At 32.5% G+C, this 10,927-nt stretch overlaps 1 protein-coding gene across 1 annotated transcript; it reads right to left on the bottom strand.

The window, feature by feature from the left end:
* Nucleotides 1–2,211: 2,211 nt before the first annotated feature.
* LOC141710676 (triacylglycerol lipase 2) lies at nt 2,212–8,176 on the bottom strand. The gene is made up of 9 exons (XM_074513224.1): nt 7,866–8,176; nt 7,622–7,732; nt 4,118–4,258; nt 3,724–3,834; nt 3,482–3,625; nt 3,201–3,241; nt 2,992–3,071; nt 2,796–2,891; nt 2,212–2,673 (listed from the first exon to the last, which is right to left on the bottom strand). Exons 1-9 carry the CDS (start codon nt 8,070–8,072, stop codon nt 2,351–2,353), a joined length of 1,254 nt encoding a protein of 417 aa, XP_074369325.1. The 5' UTR covers nt 8,073–8,176; the 3' UTR covers nt 2,212–2,350.
* Nucleotides 8,177–10,927: the final 2,751 nt, after the last annotated feature.

The raw sequence follows: 10,927 nt of genomic DNA, 5'->3' as shown, positions 1-10,927 counted from the left end.
TTACTAGGATGTCATCGTCCATAAATCACAAGTGGTTGCTACGAGAAAGAGATGACGATTATCGTAGTCTTAAGGTAAGCAATCCAGTGGAGTACTTTGCTGGTGTACGCCGAGAATGGGTATTTTGACGTGAAGAATTTGAAAGTCTTACACATGATCTGATTGCGATGCGTGTAAAGGTTCCTCTTCGTCATTCCCTATCTATATATCCTCGCCCTGAGGAAACTCTTAATTGGTCTGAATTTAGGAAAAAAGTGGTTAAGCTGTGACTCATATTCGGAGGGAAAATAACCGAATGTTGTTGCGTAGGAGTCGTTATTATATGTTTTAACTAGAGCAAGATTCAGTTTGTGCTTCTGGTAGAGAGCTTACGGAAGCGGAACAACACAGACTATTACAAAATGTGGATTATATTTCCGATGATTACATGTCCGATGAACAAATTTGACTTAAATGTTTTCCTTCTTTTTTATATTATATTACTACTTTCACCAGTTTCATGAATTTCCTTCACATTTCATAGTTTCATTTTCAATTTATAGATATACTATTTCACACACTTGCAGTCCATTTTCAGACGGTACAAATTGCTATGTTTTCTTCTTCTTTTTTTGAAAATAATTTTATTTTTAATGCTCACAACACACTAAATGTACGTCTACATCAAACAAATAATATTTTTATAAATTATATAGAACTACACTTCTAAAATTTTTGATTATGAGGCCTCGTCAAGAAAAAATATATTCCCCATGATACCCGTTTTCAAGAAACTAAAACCATACAAAAATAAATTTAAATAAAAAATACATACTACAAATAAGTTTACATCACTACTCAACAAAATAAAAATTAAACCAAAACAATTTTTTTGGGAATTAAATATGAGCGTTCCAAAACATGCACTCACGTAATTTTTACCCTTGCAAATCTGCACAAGACAAGGCAACAAAGGGGAGGGAAGGGAAAAAAATAAAAAATAAAATGCCCTGGAACGCCACTTTTTGTGGGTGTCGGCAGAACCCCAAAAAAGTGGCATTTTGTGTCATTTCTTCAAATTTGAAAAGGTGTGTCATAAAAATGAATCTTTCGTCCAAATGTGTCAAAAAAGGGACGGAGCCAAAATAGGTTAGCTAAAGCATCATTATCTAAAATTTTGTTGAATCCGTAAGTTATTTGCTCTGGTGGTATTAGTTATATTTATTAGTTATATTCAAAAATAGTACATATGTATTTTCAAATTATGTACATGTTAAAATAAATTTAAATATTTAATTAAATACAAGTAAAAATAAAATATTTATTTAATGAAAAATATTGAATATATAATTATATAATTATAATAAGACACACATATGTGTTAAAAATATATACTTATATGTATAATAAAATTTTATATTTATATTTATATTTTATTATATTAGATTAGAGTAGATTTATTGGTATTTTTATAAATATGTAATGTTTATTAAAATAATTAATAAAATTGGTTAATAAGAAAATCATATGTTGACACTTGGTATAACATAAAGTTAAAATAATAAATATTAAATAAAAAATTTAACATATATATATATTAAATATGAATATAATATATATACATATGTGTAAGCTGATGTGCAAAGTTAGCTAATAGCTACAAGATCAACATATATAAACATATATAGAAGATATAGAATGCAAGATATACACGGGTATAATGATTGAAATACTATATTTTTTTAGTTACATGTATATTAAATGTGCCACCTAGACTTCCTCTATTGCCCCGATTGAGGTATACGACAATATATCTTAGACAATTAGACTCGACTTCTCATCAAAACTCAATAATTATGCAAAATTGTTGAGGGTACTATTAGGGTAATAATACAAGATAAATGACCTTACTAACATTTTAGAGTTTTGTAGCAATTGATTACTTGACATTGTATTAAAGTTCTGTTCAATAACCTGCCACTCCCAACATTCACAATTTATTGTGACACAAATATAAATTAATGATCTGTTTCTTGTATTTTTTACAATTAAAAGACCAAGTTATTATATTTATTAAAATGCTAGACGTCCAAAATTTATATAGATGATATCATTGCTATTAGCTTGTCTAGACAACATCTCGTTCCTCGCTGAACTATGACAAATTAACTCCAACGACTCATGCAAACTTTCTTCATCTTCATTTCTATATCAGATTTCGTAATGACAAATATGTTGCTTCATACAAGTACCCGGAAGAATGATTTGTTACCGTCGATTACACAAATTGATAGAAATATTTAATACGGAGCATACGCTTTGACAGTGAAAGCTTAAACGAGATATATAATTTAAGTCGAGATTATTTATATCAATTGTGGCGCTTGAAGAAGGCCATAATTTGGTTATACACAATATCCTTTGCAGTGGTTCCCATGATGAAATCTGCATGTGCAAAATCTTTTATGTACTGAATGTTTATTTTGTCTACATCATGCAACTTGAGATTATCAAGTAAATTCTCCACATCCTTGACATCCGATAGGGAATCCTGGCCTCCGTAGCTCAGGAAAAGAGGGAGGTCATGAGGAATGTTGGCCAAATTATAGACAGGAGGCTGAGAATCACCATAATGCTCTGCATTGAAGTTGGCACTTCCGTAGTCGTATTTCGCCAATCTTCTATCTCGGACGGCTGCAAGTTTAGACAGTGGTATTACAAGCCAGGTTTCTCTCGCTCACAATGTGGCAGTATAAGAATTCAAGTATGGATCAACCACAAAGAGTTGTATGTGATCCAAGTAGAAGGTAACTTACTTTGAGCTAAATGCACCAAATTTTTTGTTGATGTAGATTGAGGCTCGTTCTTTAAGAAGAGGTCAACTGTGGAGGTATTGAGACAACAGTTCTTACCTAAACAGATTAAGTTTAATCATTTAGTTAGAACTTAAGTAATTATTTGTTGTGAATTTAATAAAAATGAAAGTGGTAGAAACACATATATTTAATTTACCTGTAAGTGCGGTAATTAGATCAAAGCAGTCTACTTTTGGATCTAGGCATAGTACCTTGAGAAAGTTTGCTACCGGCTCTCTGTACAGCGTCAAGAAAACAAAGAGGAAATAAAAAGTTTAGTATGCCAAAGCGGAGTTGCACGTTCATCTGTACAATATTAAGAATAACTTTAAAATGCTCAAAGGTTCGCAACAATCTGAGATTTACCCTTTTGGATTGAATTCTGCAAAACCAAATATTGTAGTAATCTGCTGAGAAAAGCTAGTCATTAGTATTGGAGAAAAAAAAATTAAGAAGATACTATATGTTAATTAAGTCCTAAGGCCATCTGCAATCATAACTTCATTCTAAAACAACTCTTTATCTTCAAATTTTCACTATCATCCGCTACAAGTTGACCTGCTTGAAGTTTTAAATGTTCAGCAGTGAATAGCTGTAATATTTGAGTGCTGATTTGGGGGGAGGGGGTGCATATAAAATGAATTTACCTCGCCAACAAAGCTTCTGGCTGCAAGAACGCCAAGTGCAGTGGTCATATGGCTCAAGTAAGCAATTGGGCTTAACAAAGCTGCTGATTTCACCTTGTCAACTTGTTTACCTTTTGAGAATGATGTTAAAGCTACTAAAGTTCCCTGCCCATATTTAACTCATCATCAGCTCTGTTAAATATGTATTTCCAACAGACTATTGATTAAGACACAAATTGTTACTTGTAATCTGTATACATTACCATCGAGTGGCCTACATAATGAATCTTCTGCCCTGTTAGCTTGAACACAAAATCGATCGAGGCAGGTAAATCATGAGCTACTAATTCATCCCATGTCCAGTCCCAGAAATCCTATCCATTTCCCAGAAATCAATTCAGGCAGGTAAATCATGAGCTACTAATAGTTTTTTTGACAGGGAGACTAAATTAAATATAGGGGAAGCAATTTTAAACAGATATTCCTGTATTATTCTCCGAAATGAAAATATATACATTAAGAAGCGCATAAAATCTGCTTAACAGTCAAAAATGTAGAGTAAGATTATTAGGGGAAAATGCATGACAAAACAAAACTAGAGCAGAATAACGCAAGGAACACAGTTAAATGTGTGGGGGATGATATAATATAGTATACCGGATTACTAGGATCAAGGGAAACATGTCTTCGGCTGAATCTGGTGCCTCTGGTATTAGATATCCACACATCGTAGCCATTATCAGCCAATATTAGTGCCAGGGACTGGTCTGCTGAATTTAGCAGCCATGTCATGCCATCCTACAAAATTTAATAATTACATTATTTTCACTGCATTCGTAATGTTTTGTGCCCAATATTCCCAATAAAATATTAAAAGATATGGTTATTTTACATAACAAACACGATCTTGAAGGTCCCAGTTTCCATTCAACTTTGTTGTTTTACCAGGCTCTCAATTATACAGATCTGAGTAGATCAATCTTTTACTTATCTCTAAGTTTTCATACTTGTACAATACAATTCATACACAAATTAGCAAAAGGAAAGCCCCAACCTACATCATCTAAAGTCTTTTTACTTGTAGATTAACTGAATTGCATAATTATTGCAAAGGCACAAACTGACAAATACACACATACATAGTGATTTGTGATAATAAAATAGAGAGCAGCCAAATGTACGTACATATCTAGGCCATTGTGATTGGAACAAAATCTGTGGCATTTTGTGCACGTAATTTGCACAAAGCAAAATGCAGTGTACGTGTCAAAATGCATGCTTGCTTCATCAGCAAAACAGAATGAGTTGGTTCAAGTTGATCCATGACCCATGCTCCTGAATTTGAGCTCATCTAAGCTGGTATGATTTTGCGCACCTTGCTGTGTATATATTATGTTGCCTCGAAATTGGAAAAATATTTACACAGCAAGTGGTTTTGGTGATAATTACAATCTGTTTAATATATATTTATATACACGCCGGCCCTCGAATCTTAATGTGTTTGGGTTATATTATTATATTCTAGCATTACTCCCTTTCAAAAATCGCTCAAAACCCTATTTTCGGGTGGAATAGTGGATTTCGGGACTCATTTTAGGGCCATTATCTTGCCTTTGTGTTCATATTAAATAGAGTAATTGGCAGCTTGTAACTCATTTTTAATTTTATTTTTGCGATTTAGGTTTACATTATTTTCCTTATCAACATGCACCCCATAAAATGAATTTCGCTTCTATTTGCACCCCACTGACGACTTTCCATCTAAGATGACCGTTAACTTTAACGGAAGCGGGACAATTCAGTAAATTACCAATTAAAACAGAAGAAAATAAGAGTAATTGACACTTTGTAACTCATTTCTTTGGGCAATTTTTCAATTTGGATCTATTTTATGTTTTCTTGCAAGTTGCACCTTTAACATTGAATTTCACTTTGTTTTACACCCCTGAACCGTTTTTAACTTTTATAGTGCTAAATCGGAAATTTCTGGTCTCCAACAACAAATCTCTGGATTCTTTGATTTCTCGATCCAAACCTACAAATAAATACATGAATCGATTGCAAATAACAAGCAAAAAACTATCTGTAATATCAAGTTTAATGAAAAATGTCCGGAAATCAAACCCCCAATTCGAAATAAAAATCCTAAAATCGAGTTTAATTTTTATTTTAGCGGATATGGATCGGCATATTAAATATTCAATCCAGGATTCGATCCAATAAAAAAAATCCAATTATAAATGGAGCGAATATTTAATAGGTCGATCCATATTCGCTAAAATAAAAAATTAAACTCGATTTTAGTGTTCTAATTTCGAATTGGGGGTTTGATTTTCGGGCTTTTTCATGAAATTTGATATTACAGATAGCTTTTGCTTGTTATTTGCAAATGGGGCTTAGCATTCGGTCGGTTCGGTCCGGACCAGACCAAACCGAATAGAGCGAAAAACCGAATTATCATATTTTCTTGGACCGAACCGGACCAAAATTGTATTATGGACCGAACCGAAATAATTCGATTCGGTCCGGTTTTGGACCGAACACACCGAATTTTTTTAAAAAATAAAATTGTATTAAAAATTTCAAACCAAAAAATATGAAATCTAAAGTATAATTAAAGTAAAGTGTCATGTAGAGTTCCAAGAGTATATAAATATAATTAAAAATTAAAAATTATGATTATAATTTTTAAGATATATGTAAAATATATAATATAAAATTATAGTATTTATGATATGGTATATTCGGTCCGGACTGAAATATATTTTTTTAAAGAACCAGACCGAACAGAATTTAATTTTGGTATATTTGGTCTGGACCGAATAGAACGAGTTTCTGAAAAATCAGGACCGAACCGAACCGAACCGAATTAGTACGGTTCAGTTCAGTTTTTCGGTTTTTCGGTTTCGGTTCGATTTGGCTCAGCCCTAATTGCAATCGATTCATGTATATATTTGTTAGTTTGGACCGAGAAATCAAATGATCCGGCGATTTGTTCTTGGTGACCAGAAATTTCCGATTTTACCTCTTATATAAAAGTTAAAAACAATCCACGGGATGCAAAACAAAGCGAAATTCAAAGTTGAAGGTGCAACTTGTAAGGAAACATAATATATATCTGAATTGAAAAAAATACTCAAAGAAATGGGTTATAAAGTGTCAATTACTCTTATTTTCTTTTGATTTAATTAGTAATTTATTGAAATGTCACTGCTTCCATTAAAGTTAACGGTCATTTTGGATGAAAGTCGTGAATATGGTGGAAATAGAAGCGAAATTAATTTTATGGGTTATAAGTTGACTGAAAAAATAATGTATACCCAAATCACAAAAATGAAAATAAAATTGGATTATAAACTGCCAATTGCTCTAAAATTTTGAAACGTTTAAGTAAGATTCCAACGGAACCTTATATAATATTCACCTTGTATAATATTCTAAGCTTTGCTAGGCTCCGAAGAATTGTGTCTCAACTCCTCCAAAATATAAGGATATAATCATATAAACCAGACTCTAGAGATATTTTCTTGAAGTTATGTTCTTAATTTCCGCTTGTGTTGTGAGACATGGAACAATATACCTTGATGTCAGTAGTCTGTTCAGAAAACAAAATTATGGAGTAGCATGTTCACGTACGATTTATTGAGAAACAGGATAACCCCACATCAACAATAAAGTTTTAGAAAAGATTATGATTTTTTAATGCTACCGCAAATTTTGGCTTTAAGTTTTTTCTTCTTCTTTGGTAATAAGTAAAAGTTAGGGTTAATCAAAACCAATTACCAAGAATTATGGTGTCACTAACTAATGTTATGTATAAGAATGTGCTCCTGTAGTCCTGTATATGTGGAGACTTGTTATGAATCATTATGAAGAAATAGAGATGTTTGTATACTATTTACAAGGACAAAGTCATCTTTCAGTTGGACTCAGCTAGCAACTGTATTTTCCCTTCTACATTCTTCTACCAAGTACCAATTTTTTGCATATATTTCTAGGAATTACAATTACATTTGAAAACCTGTATTTCATTTCAAGTGACGTGAACTAAGTTGCCATTTTCAAATGAAATCTGTGTTGCTCATCAAACATTATCGGTTCCATATTTGCACTAACATTACTACACTTTGACAAACCTGAAATGAAATAGCAATTGCTTACCACAAGAACCCCGTGTTGCAGCAAGACTGGCTGTTTATTCATGCCACCGCCTCCATTTTTACCCTCGGGAAACCTTTGCAAGCTCAAGATATACCCATCAGCTGTAGTCACCTGATAATTTCATAAGCAAAGTGACAAATATCGTCAATTAAATGACCATATATTTTGGAGTGTATGTGCAGAAATAGAGTGATGATGATATTTATGCATGAACTAGAAAGTATTAAAAGTAGCTCCTACATACATCATACTCCTGGCATTTGTAACCATGCATAATCTCTGCAGCGGCACATATGCCGGAAGCTGGTTCAGTATTAGCTGTTGTAGCATCATCAGTCGCTGTTCCGGCCAGGCGGCGGCCAAGCATAGCCAAAGCTTGATTATAAGGATGAGCTATGATTAGTATTATGGCTAAAATAGCACTCAAGCTTGATAACATTCGAAGACTCATTTTATTTTCGTCTGAAATATTTTCTATTGCTGGAGAGTGGAGTACATGTGGTCTGCAGAGGTACTTAAAAAAGAATGTGCGCGTGTAAGATTGTCAATGTGAAGTGTGAACAATTGACACTTGAAAAAAAAGAGGGGGGGGGCTTGCATTCTACAGATATCGATTTCATATGAAATCATTATTTATGACAATGTCATCATTTTTAATTGAATTATGATACACGTAATCAAATAGTTTGCTCAAGTATCTTTTTGTTTTTGTAATTTCACAGACCCATAAAAAGTGTGGTGTCACTTTTACAACTGAAAATGCCTTTGTATTTATAATTTGCAACATAAACAAGCAAAGTCGAGAACTCACCTCAGTCCTTATCAATGAGTTTATCTGTTAGACATTTTCTTTCAATGCATATTAAGTCGCCCTTGCACAAAAAGACAGTTTATTTTACCTGTTTTGAGGATTATGTACTTATCTTTGCTTTGCGAATTGCGACCACCATGTAACTCGAGTTATTTACAAATGATAGTTGTATAGTTCTAATTCGTAATATAATCAAATTTGGTTGTGCATAACAAATAAAGTATAAATTTGAAAATAAGCATTTGAAGGGAATGAGGGATGGAAGTATGGCAGAAAAACTGAACAGAGACAGCTTCACGTGGGTTATAGGAGACGCGTTTTCTGTTCTCTGTCAAAAGGTTTTTTTGACCCGGAGAATTTGTCACAGCTTCTTCGCAATCTTTGCCAACGTTGTCAGAAATTCTATCATACATAGGATCAAACTCAAATATACGCTTCATTATTTTTCAACTATATCAATAATAGGTTCTGTCAACAATCCCTTGATCATCTGGGGATACTCAAAAACTATTATAAGGCATTGCACGATAGCACAAGAATAGCAAATGAGCAAATCAACACTCACGAGGCGAATGAGCTTAAAAACTTAGGTGAAGCCATATCTGTGAATAGCAAATGAGCAAATCTCCGCTCACGAAGCGAATGAGCTCATACACTTATATAAGCGATAATCAGATATTGTTTTAACTTGAACCAAGCCTGCCTTTGTATATTTTCATTATTTTCGCAAACAAATTTCAGAATCTCAGATTTTGACCTGGAAATGAAAACATGACGAGAGAAACTCTCAAAAGTTCAACTGAATCATATTGAAATACCAAATTCATTTCTGTCAAAGGATATATATAATCACGAGTAATTCGCAGTTTGTAACCCACTTTTATTTTCATTTTTGCGATTTGGGTCTATTTATTTTCTCGGTCAATTTACACCCCATAAAATTAATTTCGCTTCTATTTGCACTCCATTGACGACTTTCCATCCAAGTTGACCGTTAACTTTTACGGAATCAGGGGCATTTCAGTAATTATTAATTAAACCAGAAGAAATTAAGGGGGTGTTTGGTTCAACAAATCTGGGTATGAGGTATGGGGTTGGAATGGATAAAACTCATACCATGTGTTTGCTTAATTTTTTTTTTAAACCCATTCTTGAAACCCATGAGTTATGGGGTTTAGAAACCCATGTGAAGAGGTGGGTATGAGCTAAATCAAACTCTTGGGTATCATTTTCATTATTTTCTCTAGTCTTTCTTTTTAACTAAAGTATAATTCTTTTTTTAGCTCTAGTTTTAATATTGATGAATAAAAAATGTGAATGTATATTTTATTTTCTTAAATACTACGTGAAAATATTTATAAACCCATTTTTTAATAAGAAAAATTATCAAAAATACTAGCTTTTTTATTTATTTCTTTTTGCGATTTTACTATCTTCTAATTTTTTTTTGCAAAAAATAATAATAAAATGTCTTTCGATTTTTTATTCCAATTAGGTTATCAACTAGATATATTCTCATCCTATTTTGAACCAAACAGTTGATATTAAGTATCAAGTTCCAAACCCATACCAGCTTAACCTGATTCCTGATTCCAACCCGATATCACCCAACGAACCAAACGACCTCTAAGAGTATTTGGCACTTTGTAACCCATTTCTAGGGATGGCAAAATAATCCGATCCGACGGATACCCGATCTGAAATCCGAAATTTTGGATTTACCGAACCCGATTTTTTGGATTTGGATTTGGATATGGATTTAATTTTTAAACCCGAAAATATTTGGATTTGGATATTAGGTATACCGACCTGAAACCCGATCCGAAATCCGAAACTCTATCCGAACCCGATCTGAACCCGAAATCCGAAAAAAACCCGAATTATTATATATTTATTAATTATATATATAATATTAGAATTTTATATATTAGACATTATAATATTATAATATTATTATAATATATATATATATATTAATAATATACATTATACATATTATTATATAATTTTTAGAACATATATTTTTATATTTATGTTAAAAATTAACTAATTATAAAGTTTTATTAAATATAATTATTCAATCATTTAAACTGGTGATAAGGTTTATAAGGTTAACAAAACATCTTTTAGCAAAAAATCTAAAAAACTGGGTATCAATTGAGTTGATTTTTTAAATATCGGCTATATATAATAGCACAATTAATGATGTGGTGTAGTGGTTGAAGATGACACGTTAAAACTCTTTCTTTACAAGTCGCGTGTTCGGCCCCAAACACTTGTAATACCAATAATTATACAAATTTTCAGATTTTGGATTCGGGTTCGGGTTTCGGGTATGAATATTCAATTCAAAAAATTTCGGGTTTCGGGTATACCCGAATCCGATCCGAAACCCGATGGATCGGGTTCAGATATTCATTTTCGGGTATTTTTCAGGTCCGGGTCGGGTTCGAGTATGGATAAAATTTTCGGGTTTGGATATGGATTCTGCAATA

Source organism: Apium graveolens, chromosome 3 (genome assembly GCF_009905375.1).
Source record: "Apium graveolens cultivar Ventura chromosome 3, ASM990537v1, whole genome shotgun sequence".
NCBI classification, from domain to species: domain Eukaryota; kingdom Viridiplantae; phylum Streptophyta; class Magnoliopsida; order Apiales; family Apiaceae; genus Apium; species Apium graveolens.
This window is presented reverse-complemented; position numbering and strand designations above follow the sequence as displayed.

What these genes read in the sequence shown, in the direction of transcription:
- LOC141710676 (XM_074513224.1), bottom strand. Translation starts at nt 8,072, where the DNA reads ATGAGTCTTCGAATGTTATCAAGCTTGAGTGCTATTTTAGCCATAATA. An exon ending in CCCTTGATCCTAGTAATCCG is followed by an intron (nt 3,835 to 4,117) that starts GTATACTATATT and finishes GGAAATGGATAG; the next exon opens with GATTTCTGGGACTGGACATG. An exon ending in ATTATGTAGGCCACTCGATG is followed by an intron (nt 3,626 to 3,723) that starts GTAATGTATACA and finishes AAATATGGGCAG; the next exon opens with GGAACTTTAGTAGCTTTAAC.